This window comes from Callithrix jacchus, chromosome 3 (genome assembly GCF_049354715.1).
Source record: "Callithrix jacchus isolate 240 chromosome 3, calJac240_pri, whole genome shotgun sequence".
In the NCBI taxonomy this organism is placed as follows: domain Eukaryota; kingdom Metazoa; phylum Chordata; class Mammalia; order Primates; family Cebidae; genus Callithrix; species Callithrix jacchus.
Genome location: NC_133504.1, coordinates 143,305,456 through 143,327,414, shown reverse-complemented (window position 1 = coordinate 143,327,414; position 21,959 = coordinate 143,305,456). Strand labels below are relative to the sequence as shown.

The 21,959-nt window shown below is 37.3% G+C and overlaps 1 protein-coding gene across 50 annotated transcripts in view; it reads left to right on the top strand.

Moving 5' to 3' along the window:
* The first annotated feature begins 6,780 nt into the window (after window positions 1–6,780).
* The window catches only part of FIP1L1 (factor interacting with PAPOLA and CPSF1), a 78,968-nt gene continuing 63,789 nt past the window's right edge, over window positions 6,781–21,959 (top strand). For 16 of the 50 annotated variants that reach the window (XM_078366055.1, XM_035292362.3, XM_035292358.2 and 13 more), the window contains exons 1-9: window positions 6,781–7,059; window positions 8,207–8,251; window positions 8,359–8,398; window positions 12,043–12,100; window positions 13,506–13,609; window positions 19,224–19,288; window positions 20,496–20,603; window positions 20,977–21,107; window positions 21,397–21,465. In XM_078366055.1, coding sequence (XP_078222181.1) covers window positions 6,975–7,059; window positions 8,207–8,251; window positions 8,359–8,398; window positions 12,043–12,100; window positions 13,506–13,609; window positions 19,224–19,288; window positions 20,496–20,603; window positions 20,977–21,107; window positions 21,397–21,465 — 705 coding nt within the window. In that variant the 5' untranslated portion in view covers window positions 6,781–6,974. 50 annotated transcript variants of the gene reach the window in all.

Genomic DNA, 21,959 nt, shown 5'->3' with positions numbered 1-21,959 from the left:
CTTGTCAGCACAAAAATTGTTTTAAGAAGCTTAAGTTGAATAACTTGATGGATGACAGTCCTTGCTCTTCAATTTAAACTTAAGTCAGTGACTAGTTACTAGCATCTGCATTAACCCTGATGTCAAAATCACTTTTTGTTTCTACCCCTTGCATCTCATGCTGAACCATATCTTCATGAGACGAGTCTGAGTGAATTAATACTTCATCTTCTCTGAAAGGAAAAGGCACTCATGAAGTCAGGGTTGAGTACTGTGTCAGCAACTGCTAGTGGTTGCCTCAATATTTATTCGTCTCTTCTTCTGTAGTGATAGGTTTCTTCTGAACACATAGACACACAGCTAATGACTACTTTTCCAAGCCTCTTGCAGCTAGCTATGGACACATGATGAGACACAGGTGAATAAGATGGTTGGAAGTGACATATACAAATTTCAAGTCATTTCCTAATGGTGTATGCTTTTCTTTCCCTACAAATCTTGCTTTCAGTTATTTTGTACATGTACCTAGAATGGAATTTTTGGATCATATGGAAATTTTCTTTTTAACTTCTTGACAGACTTCAGTTTCTGTTTTGTTTTGTTTTTTACAGAGGCTGCAACATTTTATATTCCTACTAACAATGCACAAGGGTTCAGATATCTCCACATCTGGACTTGTTATTGCCAACACTTGATATTTCCTGGATGTTTTGATAATGGCCATCCTAATATGTGTCACGACATGTTTTAAATATACTTGTGGGACATCTGGGCAGAAATATCTAGCATGCTGTTGGATGTATGATTCCAGAATAAGCACAGAGACTGTCTTAGTTTGGGGTGTGATAACAAAAATACTCTAGACTGGGTGATGTAAACAAAGTTTATTTCTCACTCTTCTGGAGACTGGGAAGTCCAAGATCAAGGTGCTCACCTGATTCATTTCTAGTGAAAGATCTCTGGCTCACAGATGGCTGTCCATCTTTGGCTGTATTTTCACTTGGTGAAGAGCAGACAGAGAGGAAGCAAGCCCTCCTGTCTCTTCGTCTGAGGGCTCAAACCCCTCTCCATTAGGGAGGACCTAATTACCTCACAACGTCCCCACTTCCAAACACCATCACATTGAGGATTAAGGTTTTAGCATATGAACTTGGGAGGAACACAAACATTTAGAGTACGGCAGTGATATGAGGGAAGACACTAAAAGATGTGACAAACAATGACTAAGAATGAGGTGATATAGAGAACGCCTAAAAGCTGTGCAATCCAGAGCCTGTATAGCCACATGCAACTGGAGGGACTGACTGTAAGATCATGAAGAAGGTTGTAGCTCATGTGGTAGGAAGTTTAAATTTCACTTCATATTTAAGAGAAGGCCATGGAAGAGTTTTGTGTTCCTGGAATTTCAGTGTGGCAGTGCAGATGGAAAGAAGTAGATAGATTTGGGATACGTTTTAACAAGAAGCACTAACAGATCTTGCTAATGATTTGCATAATTGTGAGAAGAGTAGATGTGCAAGAGAGAAAAATCAAGGATAATTCTTTGATTTTTGGCTAAAACAACTAGTTAAATGATGGTTACTGATACTAAGATGAAGAAATCTTTAAGAGTATGGGAGTGGGACAAGATTCCCAGACTGGACTCTCCTATATGGGAGAGAAATTCACAAATTGTCTTTTGGACATAAGTTTGAAAGGCCTATCCAATATCCAAGAGAGGCATCAAGTGAAGCATTTGAGTCTGATCGAGTGTACTGAGCTCAAAGAGAGGTTAAGACTGCAGAGAGAAACATGGATGTCATTGGTTCTCAACGACATGACATCAAAAGTAATGGAGGCCAGGCGCAGGGCTCACACCTGTAATCTCAGCATTTTGGGAGGCTGAGGTGGGCAGAACACTTGAGGTCAGGAGTTCGAGACCAGCCTGCACAACATGCTGAAACCTCATCTCTACTAAAAATACAAAAATTAGCAGGGCCTGGTGGTTTGTGCCTGTAATCCCAGCTACTGGGGAGGCCAAGGGAGGAGAATTGCTTGAACCTGAGAAGTGGAGGTTGCAGTGAGGTGAGATAGTGCCACTGCACTCCAGCCTGGGCAACAGTGCGAGACTATCTCAATAACTAACTAACTAAATAAATAAATGTCACGGAGCTTGAGGAAATGACTTGGGAGACAGGGTAGACAGAAAAGAGAGGAGAGCTCAGGGCAAAGGCACTTCTTCTTTCAGATGTTATGGCAGAGTAAAATGAATTCCTATTAAAATGACAACCTTAAGACTGTCATATTTATTTTACTAAAATGTGATTTGTATTTCTCTGCTCAAAATGGTCAGCTATTATTTCCCTTCTGATCCAAAATCCAACATATCTCTCTTCACCTCATTTCTAGGTCATCCATATGCATAACAGCTTAAGGATTTACTGAGCACTTTGCATGTACTTCACGTTGTAAGAGAGGACCTGGCAAATACAGAAATAAAATGATTTCATTCTCACCCTTAAAAAGAACGTGTGAAGTTTACTGACAGCACAGCCATGAATAGGAAATAATACAATTCTCCAGAAACAACTAGCAATAGAAAATTTATTTTTTTCTTTTTTTATGAGCTAAACTTAGGACTGGGTAAAGTTTATTGTTAAAAGATGTCAGGATGCAGAGGAAGATGGCTAATTGGGGTTTAATTTATCATGGAAGTACATAGAGATGAAGGAAACTCTACACATGTACATTTACTCTGCTTGTTCAAAGAAGAAATGGCCTAAACAACACATTAACTGCTTGCCAATAACTTGTCAAATGCTTTGACTTTTTTTTTTGTGGGGGGCGGGGACAAAGTCTTAATCTGTCGCCCAGGCTGGAGTGCAGTGGTGTGATCTTGGCTCTCTGCAACCACCTCCTCCTGGGTTCAAGTGATTCTTCTGCCTCAGCCTCCTGAGTACTTGGAATCACAGGTGTGTGCCACCACACCCAGCTAATTTTTGTATTTTTAGTAGAGACAGTGTTTCATCATGTTGACCATACCGGTCTTCAGCTCCTGACCTCAGGTGATCCACCTGCCTTGGCCTCCCAAAGTGCTAGGATTACAAACATAAGCCACCATGCCTGGCCAGATGCTTTGACATTCGAAACCTCAATTTAGCTTTGTTATCCTTCCCCAATATGGGTACAAAATGTTATTTTAACATACCAATTTACTGCTGAGGAAACTTAAGAACATTGAGAATTTAAAAACATTAAAATTTAAGTGACAGAAGAGAGCACAGTTGGGCCTAAATGTCATATGCATGCCACACACATATATATGTACTTGCTATATATACTGGATACTGAGCAAATGATTTTTATTTGATCTCCAACTCTTGTCATCATTTAATTCATCATCACCTACTAAACACTCTCAATGCTTCTCAGAGATAGGTACATTAAAATATATTTTTTATTTTTTTTTGCTAGAAACCAACAGACTACAAAACAACAATAAAATGGAAAATAAATAGAATATATGAAGCATTGTAGTTTGATAAGGTCATAATATAAGAAATGGAAGGAGGAATATATAATATCTTTAAACTATCTACTTTTGATGTCTCCCCTGGTGAGTAGGGAAAGACACCTTTAACTAAGAAAACAAGAAACTCAGTTTAGAAGCAAGGAAGAAGAGGTCTTTTCAGAGTGGTTATTAGTGATTTATATGCTTCTCTGCTTGCGGACACCTTCATTTTCAAAGCTTAGCTCAAATGCTACCTCTGCCACGAAAGCGATTCTAATGCATCAAGCATGATTCATCATTTCTTCAGTTCTGTTTAAGCAGTGCCTTGAAAGTCAGCTGAAAAGAGAAAAAGGTCGCTTAACAACAGGCAATTGGTTTTCTCATGAAACCAATTAAATCAGTAGAAAGATAAATAGACAGGACTGTGAGTGATTGCCTTACGATACTCACAGTCTGTAAAACTTCATTCTGTTACTTTCAACAGTGACCAAGAAGATTTACTTAGTGTTAAGTCCTATACTAGGAATGGAAGTGATAGCTATGGGATCTCCTGTTTGAAGGTGGACTTGGTCTAGTGAAGAGTCTGAGGAAAACAGAAATGTAGTCAAATAATTACTATACAGTGTGATAGGCACATGGAATAGAAAGCAGAAGTGGCGAGTTGCTCTTTCCCACTCAGCCCCCCATATACCTCTGACCTCATCTACATTCTCTCCCTCACTCACTATACTCTAGCTACATTTTGGGTTTCTTGAACATTCCAAGTATGCTTCTGCCTCAGGGTTTTTGCATTTCTTATTCCTCTGCCTGAGTCTATTCACCCTGAAATCCATGGGGCTTATGTCCTATCTCCATTCAGGTCTTTTACATTACTTCATCAGAGTAGCTTTCCCTGACCACTTTGTATAAAATCACACCCCATCACTTCATTTTATATTGCTTACTCTTTTAATAATTCTTACCATCATGACATTTCATACATTCATATGTTATTATCTGACTCTTTTATTAGAATCAAAGCTCCATAAAAGGAAGGACTTTGTTTTATTCACTAGTGAATCTACATAGCTGGAAGAGTTCCTGGCAAAACAAATGGGAAGAGATAAAATGGGATTCAGGAAAGATTTCACAGAGGTGATTATACCCTCATACCCTCAGAGAGTTTAGAAAGATGCAAAAGATTATCCTCAAAAGATAAGGGAGCTGGGAATAGCAGGTAGAAGCATGTTCAAAGGTAAGAAAGATTAAAACCACATGGTTTGTTCAACTAATGTGAGATGGTGTGATGTTGGTTGGCTGTAAACCTTTCATTTGTGCTTCCATTATGGTACATTCACCTTTTCTCTTGGTAGAAGAGTTGTTTACCACCCCTGTGTCTTTCTCAATAACTTGAGAGCTCTTTAAGGGCTAGGACTCTTTCACTCCTGTCTTTATTTTCCAATTTCTTAAATAGCAGATATTCTGTAAGTGCTAAATAAATAAATGATGAAACAATATTTATTCATTAAAGCAAGAAAACCCATTTATTTGTTCAATTAAAATGGATTTCTTTCTATTGACAAGTGAATGCCCTGTTTGTAAACTTTAGAACCGAAAGGGACCTTAGAGATAATCTAATTTGGCCCTTCCATTTCATATATAGATGAGAAAACTGAAGGATAGAAAGGTTGACTGCCTATGTAAGCTGCTAGGTATAAGGAAGAACTGAGGCCAGGCCTGGAGGCTCATACCTGTAATCCCAGCACTGTGGGAGGCCTTGGTAGAAGGACTGCTAGAGATAACGAGTTCCAGACAAGACTGGGTAACATGGTGAGACATTGTCTCTACAAAAAAAAAAATGAAAAAATTAGCTGGTGTGGTGGCACCTGCTTCTCTGTAGTCCCAGGTACTCAGGAGGCTGAAGTGGGAGGACTGCTTGAGCCTGGGAGGTCAAGGCTACAGTGACCAGTGATCCTGCCACTGCACTCCAGTCTGGGTTACAGAGCAACACAATTTCAAAAGAAAAAGAAAACAGGCCGAGCGTGTAGTGGTTCATGTCTGTAATCCCAGCATTTTGGGAGGTTGAGGTGGGCAGATCATCTGATGTCAGGAGTTTGAAACCAGCTCGGCCAAATGGTGAAACCCCTTCTCTACTAAAAATACAAAAATTAGCCGGGTATGGTGGCACATGCCTTTAATTCCAGCTACTTGGAAGGCTGAGGCAGGAGAATCGCTTGAGCCCAGGAGGCGGAGGTTGCAGTGAGCAGAGATCGCACCACTGTACTCCAGCCTGAACAACAGAGCCAGACTACCTCAGATGACTGAATAAATAAGAAACAAAAAAAACCCTGGAGCTCTAGTTTGAACCATGGTGTGCCATCTTTTCACTGGAAGATGTGCTTTCAGAAGTGGCCTAAACATTTGGTTTACCTATTAAAATAAAAACGGTACATTTTTATGATCTATCTTTGAGAAACGGACAAATCAGCAAGGAGCTGTGTGGATCTCCTTTTTTTTTTTTTTTTTTGCTGTAGTTAAAAGTGTAAAGTCGAAAGCAATCTGGGTGTATAGCAATAGAGAAATAGCCATAGTCACTCTGTGATAGCCATATATGCAGTTTTATGAAGCACTTACATTTTGATAAATACTAAAATGAAAAAGATGTTTAAAAAAAAGGGAAGTCATAGGATGATGCTATACTATTTAAGACTTGTCAGTCTCAGGTTCTCGCACCAAAACAGCACAACGCACGAAGTAAGTAGGAAATTTCAGAATGATGAACTGCAAACAGGTTATGCATCTGTAGTAAGGGCTTCCTCTGCAAAGAAGGGTAGAGGAATGAGGCGGTCTTTGACCTTAACTGTAATTTATGGTTTTTAACAAGGAGGATGCATTCTTCATCTACTAGTTTTGCTTTTGTTGACTGTGAAAATCAATTTTTCAAGAAATAGTACGGATTATGATTTCTTCTCTATTCAGTTAGGAAAGGGAGTGACAGGTAACGATTCTGTATCAAGGCTGATTAAAGAATAAAAGAGGGCCTTTCAGAAGATTAAAAAATAAAGAAATAAAAGGTTGAGGAGAAAAAGCACGAAGAGTACAAGGAAACAATGGTGTACTCGCCAGCAATGGCAATACGGGTTATTAGAGGGTAGGATGGGGGCGGGGAAGCCTGGCCGACGCAGGACGCCACTGGCGGAAGCCAAGCTAAAAAGCGAAGCGGGATCCTGGAGGGGCGGGGACCCACCTCAGCGCGCACGCGCAACCAGGCCCAGGTGGCCGCCGCCGCGGAAGCGAAGCCACCTAGAGACGCCGCGCCGATTGGGTTTGCTGCGCATGCGCAGGCGGACCTCCTCAGGAGTCTTCATCTTTGCCGCCTCAGCAGCCTTCCTGGGATTTGAGTCTCGCGCTTTCTTCGTTCGCTCGCTGGCGCGTTCGCGCCTTTCTCGCGCCCCGGGGCAGCGAGGCTGGGGAAGGGTTGGAGGGGGCTGTTGATCGCCGCGTTTAAGTTGCGCTCGGGGCGGCCATGTCGGCCGGCGAGGTCGAGCGCCTAGTGTCGGAGCTGAGCGGCGGGACCGGAGGGGATGAGGAGGAAGAGTGGCTCTATGGCGGTACGGAACTTCCTGTCCCTGTCTCTTTCTCGGGTTCTCTCAGACCTCCCCTCTCGGCCCGCAAACGGCCGGCGTCCCGGGTCCCTCGCGCAGCCGCTTCAGGCCTCTGGTTGGGAGCCCTGTCCGGCCTGACTTAGGCCGAGGTTGGCGTGCGCGTGTCCCCTGCCCCCGCGGCCACCTCCCGCCAGGCCCACGCCCACCACGCTCCCCCACCCTGCGGCGGCCGGGCCGGGCTAGGGGGCTGTGACGGGTCCCGGCCCACAGTTTCGCCTTGCTCTCCTCCGCGGTGTCTCGGCCGCCTCGCTGCCGCGCTCTTTACCCTTGTTTTTTCTATCGATTCTGAAGTGGTGTTTTTTTGTGTCTCTTCTTGCCCGTGGCCTTAGGGTGCCCTCCTGTCTCTTCTTTCAGAAACAGTCATTCTGTAATAATAGCTAAATAAAGTTAATGCTGTACAACTAACGTCTTGTTTCTTGATGGTCAGTTTGTATGGAATGCACCTGCAAGGGTACCTCCTTGTCTGAAAGTCGTGCTTTAAAAATAATTAATTAAGAGAGAGAGAGAGAGAAAGATGGCCCATAAAGAAAACCCTGAATGTCTCCTGTATGAAGGTGAAATTTTTCTTTTTTAAGAGACTGCCGTTTAACCTACATCATAGAAGTATCTCATGACCCTTCGGCTTATAGTTTTCAGTGTCATCTCATGTATTGCTTTTTCTCAAAATTAATGCATTATGCACTTCTCTCTTGAAAGGTACTTGTTTGACATCTCGTTTTTAATTTTAAGTCGCAATCCCTTGTCTGTTACACCAGATTTGAAAGTTAATGTTTGTTCCTTGCCTAAAACATAAATTCTTGATTGTCTTTACAATAGAATAGTAAAAGTGCACGTTGGGCACCATGCAGGTCCTTGATGATGTAACTTTGATAAACTTGTAAAAAAACAATTCGTTATCTTTGGTGGCAAGATTTAGCATTAGTTACTACCCTTTGAAATGTGAATGTGTAGGATTTCTTTTACAAAGATTTGAAAATCTTTAGTACCTCTTTAAGCTTGTTTTTATAGCAGTAAAGTCTGATTTTTTTTTTTCCATAAAAGACGTATCTTGTTAAATAATTATAAGGTGATCTAACTTTGGATGTGCTTATAGGCCCATGGGACGTGCATGTGCACAGTGATTTGGCAAAGGACCTAGGTTAGTGCTTGTGATGATCACTTCAGATTTTCCTAATACTAGTTTCTTTAAGAGTGGTATCTTTATTTTGTTTGTTTATTTATTTATTTGTTTATTTTACTTGGTAGATGAAAATGAAGTTGAAAGGCCAGAAGAAGAAAATGCCAGGTTAGTGAAATTTTCTGATGATGCTTATACAGATCATGTGATACAATAGGGATGTGAGTTGTCAAAGTTATTTCCTTATAATCATAGGCTTAATTATAACACTGACTTACAACATTTTGGAGGACGTTGAATCTTTTAAGGATTATTCCAGTTTCAGCACCGCATCTTATGCCAGTTCTATTTGTTGGTAGTTTACAGGACAAACTTTATGAACTCAGGATTTGACTGATTTTACACTATTAAGTAACTTGTTACTCTTAAATGAATTCAGTAGTGAAGTATACAGTATAATCATTAAGCTTCTAATAAAAATATTTTAACTTATTTGAAAATGTTTTTAAGTAAATGAACCCCCAAATGACTGCTTTTTCAATTTGTTAACATTTTTGATGGGATAATGGCACTTTGGTTATAATTTCAATGCTATATATTTATTTACATTCAAATATAATTAGCTGATTTGTTATAAGGTTGATTTCCTTTGTTAGATTATTAGAAAGATGTAAGTATTCATTTATAGAACATATACAGAGAGTCAGAATGTTACCCTGAATTTCAAAAAACAACCCATGCAAAGAAGTATATGGAGATGCTGACTTGACCCCCACCATGTGTGTTAGTGTCTGTAATGGAGGGAGAGATAGTTAAAAGATTCTAAAGAATATTTGGGTTTAAAAAGTGGAAGACATGCCACTTCAAACCCAGTAGGCTGTAATCAAAAAGATAAAACAGGTGTTGATGTGGATATGGAGAAAAAAAATCCCTCATATACTGCTGGTTGAATCGTAAAATGGTGCAGCTACTTTGAAGAACAGCCTGACCATTTTCTCAAGTGGTGAAACATGGAGTTACCATATGAGCCCTCCACCAAGAGAAATGAAAAGATATATTCACAAAAAAACTCGTATGTGAATATTCATAGCAGCATTATTCTTAATAGTAAATGTGAAAGACCTCGCACCTGTATCAACTGAGGAAAGGACAGATTAAATGTGTTATATCCATACAGTGGAATATTATTTGGTAGGGAAAATAAAATGAAGTACTGTTAGGTGTTCCAACATGGATGAACCTTGCAAAGGTGCTAAGCAAAAGACAATCCATAGAGACAGATTAGTGGTTGCTAAAAGAGTTGGGTAATTGCTAATATATGCAAAGTTCATTTTTGGAGTGATGCATACATTCTCGCATTAGATAATTGTGGTTGTTGGACTCTGTGAACATTAAAATTCAACTGTCCTGTTTGAATGGATAGATTGTGTAATATGTGAATTGCATCTCAGTAAGTTGTTTAAACAAAAAAATTGATAGAGGGAAAAAGTGAGAAATGGAAGAAGAAATGGCTTACGAGGAGCTGAAATTACTGTTCAACTTCCTCACCCAAAAAATCCCCTGTAGTCTTTTCACTCATTGGTATATTATATGAAATGTTATTTCATTTTGAAATTTATGTATTCAATTCAGTTCCTAATTCTAATCTCAATCACAAAATAGTTAATCAGAAAGTTATTAAATATTTCTTTATACCCTTTCCTTCAGTTGGTCAAGCAGTTAATTACAGGGTATAAATTTACAATCAAATATAATTCTTTATATGATAATCTTTATCCCATTGATTTTTATCTTTATTGGTTACAATTTTAAAAGCTTACTTTCTGATGAAACATTCTTTAATTTTAATTCCCCAATACACAACTTGCTAAAATTTATTGGAGAGAGGCCTTTTACATTCCCTGAGTGTCACTGTCAACATAACTTTATATTCCTTTTCAGATCATTTGGGGAGCAGTTGAGTTGATTTCATCCTATGGGGAAAAAACAACTTCCTTTACAATGTTATTTTTCTAGAAAAAGCTTATAATTTTATCGTGTTTCTAACCTTTTAATGGTAATAGAAAATTAAAACTTCAATAGTAGGCCTATTGAAGAAAGGAGCTCTGCCAAACCTACTGCTATCTGGTTTGGTACATCATTGCATTGCTCTACCTAGGTTCCTGCTATTAGAATTTGCCCCAGTTTCCTGCTGACTGGCTCATTGCAGAGGCTGCTGTTTTTCTTAACCATTGCATTGCTGTCTCCAATTGTGTTATGTCTATCCAAGTTTTGGCTAAAAAAAGGATACTGTTTTGTGACATATAGAAAGCAAATGGGACTTGTTTCTGGCTACCTAGAAGCTTATTTCAGCAGGAGGAAAATTGTACTGAACACTTATAGCTGCGTATTTGTTTTTTTTGAAGGAAGCAGGATAATGAAAGTTTAACAGTTATGTTTTCACTTTTTATCTTTCATTTTGCTTTGTTGGGTGATTGTGTTGTAAAATGCCACTGTAAAGATTAAATTGATTTATGTAGAAACTACCTGACAGAAAGTGAAGTTTAGAAGAGATTAGTAGAAATCTAATGTAAAGTGCTCTGAACTGTGTCAACATCTGGACATTTTTTTTAAGAATGCTACTAAATAACTCAGAAAGTTGAGCCAAATCAGCTACTTGCTTTGTACTTCAGTTTTCTTATCTGTAAAATGAGGTGATGGTTAATTCCCACTGTTGAAATTATGATTACTAACAAATTTAAGAAACCAATTACACCATGGTACCGTTTTGCTGATAAATGACCATATGCTTGAGTTTCATGAGAACGTGAATGTTTTATTGTTACATATCAGTTTTGTTATGAAAGGACAAGTTCAAGTATTAACTGACCTTAAAAAAGTAATTAGTTTTGCCGGGCGCGGTGGCTCACGCCTATAATCCCAGAACTTTGGGAGGCTGAGGCAGGTGGATCATGAGGTCAAGAGATCGAGACCATCCTGGTCAACAAGGTGAAACCCTATCTCTACTAAAAATACAAAAATTAGCTGGGCATGGTGGTGCGGACCTGTAGTCCCAGCTACTCGGGAGGCTGCGGCAGTAGAATTGCTTGAACCCAGGAGGCGGAGGTTGCGGTGAGCCGAGATCGCGCCATTGCACTCCAGCCTGGGTAACAAGAGCAAAACTCTGTCTCAAAAAAAAAAAAAAAAAGGTAATTAGTTTTAACATTCAGGAGAATTAGCTCCTTATTAATATCAAATTGGAGAACAGTCTTGAATGAAGATACTTTTTTTTTAGTCTTAAATTTTTTTGTTTTATTCAACAAAGGACATATCTCTGATAAGATTGATAAAACAGAGAACCAAGAAGAAGCATGTTTATGTTAACTGAATACTGAGGTCGTTAATGTGATTATACCACCAATCTTGAGTTCTTGCGCACCAAGGAAAAGAGGAAACTATACTACATAGGTCTAGGCAGTTACAGTAGTAGTAGCTGGTATACAGTGGATGTTCAGTAAAGATTTAGGATAATGAAAATTGATTATGTTTGTCATATGTTTTTAAAATGTGTAAAAAGCTTGAGTTAGAGCCTACTATCAAATTGTAAATCATTAATAAATTATGAAGGCATTTGCATTCTACTTAAAATATTCAGTACTTGTTTTATGCAAGTTACAAGAAATAACAGGGAATAAGACAGTCAAATTTTACTATTACTGTCTCCATAGAAATAATTTTAGGAACCTTATCAGACGTAGCTTAGAAATACCAATATAATCTATCTCTACTTCTGAAAAGTAATGCCTGACATGTATACTTATTGTTGTTTGTAGTGCTAATCCTCCATCTGGAATTGAAGATGAAACTGCTGAAAATGGTGTACCAAAACCGGTAACATAAGGCTTTGAAATTCAGTTACTTTCCTGATTCAAATTTTTATCAGTCACTTCACAGTTTATTTAGAAAGCAAGCTAGCATTTTATATCACCTTCAGCATTCTATGTTATCTGGCCCTTTCTTACATCTACTTCATCTGGTCCCATCTAAAACATGTATAGGAATTAGCAAGGAGGAGAAGAAAGACTTCAGAGGACAAATAGCATATGCAAAGACTTGATGCTTATTGCTTTCAAGGAACTGAATGCTTTTAAATCTATCAAATATAGTGAGTCTGGTGTTCTGAGCAAATTTTGAGTCCCACAACCTTTGAATGTTACAATTTTTTACAGTGCTTTTTAACGTGTGTGACAGTCCCTGACCCTGTCAGATTGATACTTTGCAAGGTGAACATATCATTGGTCCTATGAATATTTGTACATTTTAAGTTATTGTTATGCAAATTTGAAGTTGTATACAAAAAAGTATTTTGCCTGTGTGATCTACTTATTTACTATGATGTGACTAAGCACAAAATAGCCTTTGAAAGCCAATGTAAAATCTTCATAAATGTAGAATTTGCATGTAGGGTCTCTTCTGGGTGTGCATGAATACCAAGAATAATTGAGCTTCTGCTTAACTATTTGGTCCTTTTTATGTTTTGGGTTTTTTTTTAAAATTTAATTCTTAGTTTATTTGGTACTTTTTATTTGTGACTCTGAATCTTAAAATTGTTTTCCTCTTAGATTCTTGTTTCTAAGAATTCCTCAAATACTTAATTTTTATAATTTTATCTTGGAGATAACTTAGTAAATTGCTTTAAATCCTTTTTGCAAGAGAGGCAGATATGATAGTTAAAAAAAAAAAAAAATGGGGTGATCTTTACCAAAAGAAGATGATTCCAAAAAAAGATTTTATTTCTTTATTTATAGTCTTGGCCTTCTTATCATGTAGAACATCAAAATTATGAGTTGAAATAGGTGGCAGCTTATAACTTTTCTTTTTAAACTGTATCTCAAAAATATAGAGTGGGGCTGGGCACAAAGGCTCACACCTGTAATCCCAGCACTTTGTGAGGCCGAGGCTGGTGGATCACCTGAGGTCAGGAGTTCAAGACCAGTCTGGCCAGCATGGCGGAACCCTGTCTCTACTAAAAATACAGAAATTAGTTGGGTATGCTGGCATGCGCCTGTAGTCCCAGCTAGTCTGGAGGCTGAGACAGGAGAATCACTTGAACCTAGGAGGCGGAGGTTGCTGTAAGCCGAGATCATGCCATTGCACTTAAGCCTGGGTGACAAAGTGACACTCTGTCTCAAGAAAGAAGAAAAAAAAAAGCCAGGGTGGTTATTTTTTAGTTATTAGTATTAGATGTTGAAATGGATTATTGAATGTATTTTCTAATTTGTTTATGTTCATGTAGAAAGTGACTGAGACTGAAGATGATAGTGATAGTGACAGTGATGATGATGAAGATGATGTTCATGTCACTATAGGAGACATTAAAACAGGAGCACCACAGTATGGGTAAGTTATTTTTTAGTAAGTAGCAATTGTGTAACTGCTATATAGCAAAGGTAGTGTGCCTATATCAAACTCTCAGTGGTTGATTCCATTGTTTTTACATTTTCCTATTTTAACATAAAAGAGCTCTTGTTAAAGTGTCATCCTGAAGATACTTCTTTACTAAAATAAAGTTAACTAATTAGGCAAAGGTACATGGAAGCAGCAGTTTTTTTATCCTGAATTTAAAGTGTTTTTATAAAAGAATTGAGCACTAGGCCAGATGTGGTAGTTCATGCCTATAATCTCAGTACTTTGGGAAGCTGAGGTGGGCGAATCACCTGAGGTCAGGAGTTCGAGACCAGCCTGACCAGCGTGGTGAAACTGTCTCTACTAAAAATGCAAAAATTATCCAGACATGGTGGTGGGCACCTGTAATCTCAGCTACTCTGGAGGCTGAGGCAAGAGAATCACTTTAACTCGGGAGGCAGAGATTGCAGTGAGTCCAGCTGGTGCCACTGCATTCCAGCCTGGGTGACAGGGTGAGACTCTGTCTCAAGAAAAAGAAAAGAATTGTGTGCTATAAAATCTTTGGTTAGAATTAGAAATCCTTAAATTGTAATTTATATCTGTACTTATTATAACTTCACTTTATTACTTATCCAAACCTGAGTTTAGGTTTTAATTTTCTGTTGTTTAATAAAAACAATATCAAAAGTATTTCTTTTCATTCTTAATAGTTTTTTCAGGTTTTTAATTCTCCTATAGGCACTTTAGACCAATGTTTGTCTCAACTTTTATATTCTATAAACTGGACAAAGTGAATGGACTGTCATTGACTCATTGAGCACATAAAGAATCTTACAGAAGATTGGAAGGGAAAGGCATTGAAGTACGAATTGGGATTCAGTTATGATAGAATAAGAGTCAATGTTTTTTATTTTTCAAATTGGCTGTATAATGTGATTATTATAGCTTATGCATTGGAAACAAAATAAGTTCATTAATTTCACTAGTTCTGCATTATGCAAAAGGAACACTTATAAAATTGTAACAATTGTATGTTCATTAACTACTATATATAAAATTATTTGTATTTATAAGTTATAGAACAATTTGAAGCAAATGACAATTTTTTTGGATTGTGAATGGGACTATTTTTTTGGTAGAAATTGCACTCAAATATTAAATGTACATGGACTTTCATAGTAGCTTACTGAGCTTTATTTCTTATAGCGATTTTCAGTTTTATGCATTGTAATTATGTTTATACATATTTACTACCTTTAGACTCTTTAGATTCCTATAGAGTAGAAACTGTTATATTCAAAACCCTTCAAAAAGCAAGAAACCGTGATTTATGAAGTTTTATCTTTCTCACATTGCCTTAAATATAGTAAGTGTTCAGTAAATGTTTATTAACTAAATAAATTGAATGTTATTTAGTTACAGTTGTTTCTGAAGGTTTTTTCCCCTTAGACATTTGATTATGAAAATTTCCAAATGCTCACAAAAGTTGAAGGAATTGACCTGTGAATGCTCATTTACCCATAATCAGATTAAACAATCTACATTTTGCTTTATTTGCTTGAACTCATATTCCTGTATCCATGCCTTTAACCATTTATCTGTTGATTTTTTTTTATGCATTTTGAAAGTAAATTACAAGTGTTTGTGAAGAGTGTAAATTTGTTTTACCTCTGTATTTCAAGATATATCCCTTGAAAACAAAGTTAGTGCGAAGATGAAATTTGATAAACATTTACTATGCACAGCATTTTCAGAAGCAAATTTAAAGAACACACTGTGTTCAAGGAACAGTACTGGATTGATTTATTGTAAATTGTTAGGAAATACAAAATAGCCTTTTTTATTTTAGGTAACATGCCTTTATTACAAAATTCATTTTATATGAAAGTAAAGTGTGAAGTTTTAAGCTAGTCTTAAAGTAGGAATAATTATCTTGGAAAGTAGTTTGTTACCTATTTCTGAGATTCATCTATTTATGTACTCAGTAAATTTTTTTTTTTTTTGAGATGGAGTTTTGCTCTTGTTACCCAGGCTGGAGTGCAATGGCGTGATCTCAGCTCACCACAACCTCCGCCTCCTGGGTTCAGGCAGTTCTCCTGCCTCAGCCTCCTGAGTAGCTGGGATTACAGGCACCCGACACCACACCTGGCTAATTTTTTTATTTTTATTTTTGGTAGTGATGGGGTTTAACTATGTTGCCCAGGCTGGTCGCGAACTCCTGATATCAGGTGATCCACTCACCTCCGCCTCCCAAAGTGCTAGGATTACATGTGTGAGCCACTGTACCCAGCCATAAATACTATTTAGAGACATAATTTCTCTGACATTTTGTTGAGTAGTAAAGATAATGTGCCTTTATCAAGCCATCTGTGGTCAGTTTCATTATTTTATTTTATTTTTTTACATTTACCATGCTACAAAAGAACTCTTGGTAAAATCACCATTTCCTGGAGTTAACTAGTTAGATAAAGTTATATGAAAACAGTAACTTTTTATTTGTAAATGTATTAACTAATGATGAGAATACAAGAAGTTATAACATAGTTCTTATTTTCTAGAAGTAGTGAGGAAGACAGACATGTGAGTAACTATTTTCAGTGCAACATAAGTGCTAGAGTAGAAACGTGTACAAAGTGATTTGAAAGGTTTGAGAAGAGAGTTGCTAAAAGCCTGCAAGTTTTGAAGGGAGGATCCCAGAGGTAACATCTGAACTTGTTTAAATAATGTTTGAGATGGGAGACAGTGGTTTTTAGATGGAGGACACTGCTTAACAGTAAATGTAGTAGACGCAAGGCCTAAAAATACATGGCTGGAGGATAAGGTAGATGAAAAGAGATCGTTGAAATCACTTATGGAACGAGTTAGGATGCTTTTGCTATGTCTTTGTAGAACCCTACAACCTTGTCCAACCTTCCTTATTTTGTTGTTGTTGTGTTTTGCTTTGTTTTAGGCTTTTAGCCGCCCAAAGCCATGGTTTTTAGTGTCTGTGTCCCATGATAAGTGGGAAAAAAGGGGGTGATGAAGGGGCTTTACTGGCCTAATCAGAAACAGAAACTAAGGACCCAAGATGGTATTCTCTCCCTTGGACACCTGGTTAGATTTTTAAACTGGTCATATTATTTGAAAAGATAACTAGCAGCAGTAGTTGAGATGGATTAGATGGAGAGACATTGACTAATAGATGTGAAGTACTTGTCCAGGTGAGATGATAATCTAGACTTAAGGCAGCAGCATTAGTAGATAGATGAATGGGAAAATGGTATATTTGTGTAATTGAGAAATAGAAATACAGTCAGGCATGTGGTACACACCTGTAGTCCCTTGGACTTGGGAGGCTGAGGTAGGAGGATTGCATGAGCCTAGGAGTTTAAGGCCAGCCTAGGCAATATAGTAAGATCCTGACTCAAAGAATAAAGAGAAAGAAATGCAAATAACATGGTAACTGGTTGGTTGTGGATGGAGGAGGAGCTAAAGGGCTCAATGACTTAAAGATTTCTAGAGCAGTTAATTGTATACAGGTGGGCGCTGCTCCACCTACCTCCCACAAAATAGATTCATTTGGCATGTTTATTTTGAAGTTCCTGTAGGAAATCCAAGTGTGGGATCTAGCATATAGAATGGTGTCAGACTTTGTGGGGATCTATTGGACATTATATCAAATTGGCGTATGTGCAATTTTTCATACCACTAAGCTTTTCTACACAGAATGAATACAAAGGCTTGTGGCTTAAAAAAGAAAAATCATGTTTTAAAAGGCAGAATGGGAAATAGAAAGTAGCTGGTTGGAAAGCAACGAAGCTCATTTATTGAACACTTACAGCTAAGCCTTTTATAAAAATACTATTTTATTCTGTAGCGGTCCTGTAAGAACAATTTAGAGACAATCCTTGATTTTTGTACATTTGATTTTCAAGTTAGAAATGTACATCATATGTAGATACCTCTCAGTCACTTTTGCTGAATTTGGATTGCAAAATGTAAACATCATGAAGACAGAAACCATATTTATGCAGCTTCTCATACTTTTTCCTTAACCTAGAACCTGACATGGTTTTGGTGCTCAGTAAGCATTACGTGAATTAATCAGTCTATAAAATGATTAAACAGTTCAAGTTGGTACTTGATAGTACTTGATAGTACTGCTTGACAGTAATGTTTGGTCCCCTTTATCATTTTTGCATTTCTAGCTGTGGAGCTACAGGTATTTGATACAATTACTTGAACATTTTATTGCATTTATATTTTTCTTTTTTAAGTAGAAAAGAAAAATGACAGTGCAAACGTAACTAAACCTAAGTCTTCTATATTTAGTACATTCAAGACAAAAGATGGAAGTAATCATTATTAGACCAAAAGCAGTGAATATGAAGTCCAGTTGGCTGAACTTCTGAGAGAAAAGAACCAAATATATAACATGAATATAATGTGAGAAATTTATTGTTGAAAACATCTATGACTTGAGGTCTTAGTGATATCTTTTTGTTAGTGGGAATTGGTTCTTCTTTGCCCGTTTCGATTTTCTTCTTTCTAACTTCCCCAGAAAAGTCTATTTTAATTAAGATATTTGATAATACTACTCGTATATAAGTCCATTATATAAAAATGTAAAGAACTATCTGTAGCCCCATATTACAGAAAATTACACAAGGCTTATTTATACAAGTGTAAATGCAATGAAATATTCAAATACTTTTATATAAGTCTAAGTGTCTTGGCCAAGATTACACAGCTAACAGTTGACAAAACATTTGAATGTGGGTTGGTCCAACTTCAGATTTTTTTTTTCTTTTTCACTGTGTGTTACATCTAAAAAGGTGCAGCTCAATTTTTTTTTTTCAAATGTATGCATTCATGTAACTACAACCCAGATCAAGATATGAAACATAACTAGCATCCTAGAAGCTTCCCTCGTTTTTCCTCTTGGTCATTAACCACGCTACCACCAGCAAACACTGTTCTGCTTTCATGCTAGACTTATTTTAGAGTTTCATGTCAATAAATTCCTATTATGGACTAAGCACTTCATGAATAGTTGAAAAAGGATTTATTAACAATATCAAATGCAGGAAGAACTGAAAGACCACTGGATTTGGCAACAAGTTGGAGGAATTTTACTTATGCTTAGGATTGCTGTACGTTTAATAACTGGGAGGCAAGGGGTTGAATGAAGACAATGGGTGTAAACTGTTTTTCCCTTCTTAACCTTATTTCTTGTGAAGTTTGTTACAGTGGAATATTGAGTTAATGGCAAAGAAACAAGTCAGACTTTTAAAAAATGTTTTTGTCTTTTATTCAGCAAGTGACAGACTTTAGATATTAGTTTAAAAAAAAAATTTTTTTTAATGTCTTGGCTGGCTGCTGTGGCATACTCTTGTAATCTCAGCATTTTGGGAGGCCAAGGTGGGAGGATTGCTTGCGTACAGGAATTTAAGACCAGCCTGGACAACATGGCATGAGATCTCCTCTTTACAAAATTTAAAAATTAAAAATAGAAATGAAACGTGTCACTCTATCCACTTACTATGAGTGTATAATTTATTTGTACAAATGTAATATATTACTCTTTTGTTTAAGGTTTTTAGGATAATTTTTGTGTTTATATTTTTAGGAGTTATGGTACAGCACCTGTAAATCTTAACATTAAGACAGGAGGAAGAGTTTATGGAACCACAGGTAAAATTTGTATTTTCTGTTGCATCAATAGGGAAATAAGACACATTTCTTAAATAGGTCATAATCACTTTTTGATTTTTTTTGAGGGGAGTGGGGGACAGAGTCTGGCTCTGTCACCCAGGCTGGAGTGCCGTGGCACAATCTTAACTCACTGCAACCTCCTCCTGGGCTCAAAGCATCTTCCCACTTCATCGTGCCAAGTAGCTGGGACTATGGGCGTGCACCACCATGCCCGGCCAATTTTTTGCATTTTTGTGTAGCGACAGGGTCTCACCATATTGTTCTGGCTGATCTTGAACTTATGAGCTTAAGTGATCTGCCTGCCTCGGCCTCCCAAAGTGTTGGGATTCCAAGTGTGATCCACTGTGCCTGGCCAAGGTGGTAATAGCTCTCTCTCTTTTTTTTTTTTTTTTTTTTTTGAGATAGAGTCTCTGTGTCACCTATGTATGCAAGCTTGGCTCACTGCAGCCTCTGCCTCCTGGATTCGAGCAGTTCTCCCTGTCTCAGCCTCCCAAGTAGCTGGAATTAAAGGCACCCACCAGCATGCCTGACTAATTTTTGTATTTTTAGTAGAGACGGGATTTTGCCATGTTGACCAGGCTAATGTCAAACTCTTGAGATAATACTCTTTTTAAAGAGTAATCTTTGACCATACATCACAAAGATTGGCAAACCTTTATTGTAGAGTCCAGTAGCTGGCCAGGCATGGTGGCTCATGCCTGTAATCACAGCACTTTGGGAGGCTGAGGTGGGCGGATCACCTGAGATCAGGAGTTCAAGACCAGCCTGGCCAACATGGTGAAACCCTGTCTCTACTAAAAATACAAAAATTAGCAGGGCATGGTGGCGGGCGCCTGTAATCCCAGCTGCTTGGGAGGCTGAGGCAGGAGGATTGCTTGACTCCGGGAAGCGGATGTTGCAGTGAGCTGAGATCACACTTTTGTACTCCAGCCTGGCAGATAAGACTGAGACTGAGTCTTTAAAAAAAAAAAACAAAAACAAAAAGTCCAGTAGCACATATTTTAGACTCTGCTTTGCTTGGAGCCCTTGCTGTGTTTTTTGCCAGGAATAGTAAAAAGGTGTGTGTTTTCTGTTTGTGTGTTTGTGTGCCAGGAATAGTAAACAGGTGTTTCTATCTTCTGTTTGTCAGTGGTATCTCCTAGCTTCTTGCAAGTGTAGCTTCTTCATTTTGTAATTTATAAAACAGGAACAAAAGTCAAAGGAGTAGACCTTGATGCACCTGGAAGCATTAATGGAGTTCCACTTTTAGAGGTAGATTTGGATTCTTTTGAAGATAAACCATGGCGTAAACCGGGTAAGATTATTGTGGATTATATGAATTTCAATATTTTTAGCTTGAAGTCATCAGAAAATATTTTTGAATATCAATTTAGAATTTTATTTTTTATTATAATTTTAATTGTCTTAAGCAAATGATGAATAAGAATGACTTGGATTACTAATACTGGTGGCCTTGTATTACTTAAAATGTAGACTTACATATTGTTTATTATAGTGGTGTTTCTAAAGGAAATAATTTGATAAAAAATTTTATAGTCTTTTTGTCACCACAAATGATGGCGTGATAACTAATAGAACTCTAAATTCGTATTTTTATAGTCTATTTTTGATGCTACATAAAAATGGAACTGAAATATTCGTACACTAAAGGTGTGTTTTATCTTTAGGTGCTGATCTTTCTGATTATTTTAATTATGGGTTTAATGAAGATACTTGGAAAGCTTACTGTGAAAAACAAAAGAGGATACGAATGGGACTTGAAGTTATACCAGTAACCTCTACTACAAATAAAATTACGGTAATTAATAAATATTCCGGAATACCCTTGGCTTGTCTACTGTCCCACTTTTACTCCCCAGATAAATCTCTTTCCTATAAAGATGGTTAAATGTTATATGATAGTTTAAAAATTCCATTTTGTTTACCATGTTTGTTTTTCCCTTCCCTCCCTTTTAGAGTTTTATATTAATAATTATCTGATGTTCTTACTTTCAAATCACAGACTAGCCACAGCTAGTTTGTCTTTATATGGCCTATTAATTAAATATTATGTGGTATCTTAATGGGGAATATGTTATTTAACTTAGGCCGAAGACTGTACTATGGAAGTTACACCAGGTGCAGAGATCCAAGATGGCAGATTCAATCTTTTTAAGGTGAATTTTAGTAAATTATCCTTGGTTGCTCTCATTTTTTTGTTCTTGAGTCTGCTCCCATACCACTACTCAAGGGGCAAAATTAAAGTGGAAATAGCTACCTTTTTTCCAAACCTTCAGCTTCCTGGTGACTTACAAATTTGCTGATTGTTGTTTTATCTCCACTTTTGCAAGCATGTGAATTTATAGCCTATTGTACTAACAAATGCCAAGTAAAACTATTCTTTGCTATATGTTATGCTTTCAAGTCATAAAACATGTTTGTAGGATAGAAAAGTTAGTGGCAACAGATTAAGTTCTTATTGTAGATAATACTTTATCAATAGAATTGGGGACTTTTTTATTTTTAAAAAAACGGTAAGGAAGGTGGCATGCTGTTTAGCTATATAACACTGATATCATTGTTGTAATGCCTTTATAGTTCAAGATAACCTTCACAAATCTTTGACATTCTCTGAGAGTCTTTAAGAACTCAAAGCCATTGATTTTAAATG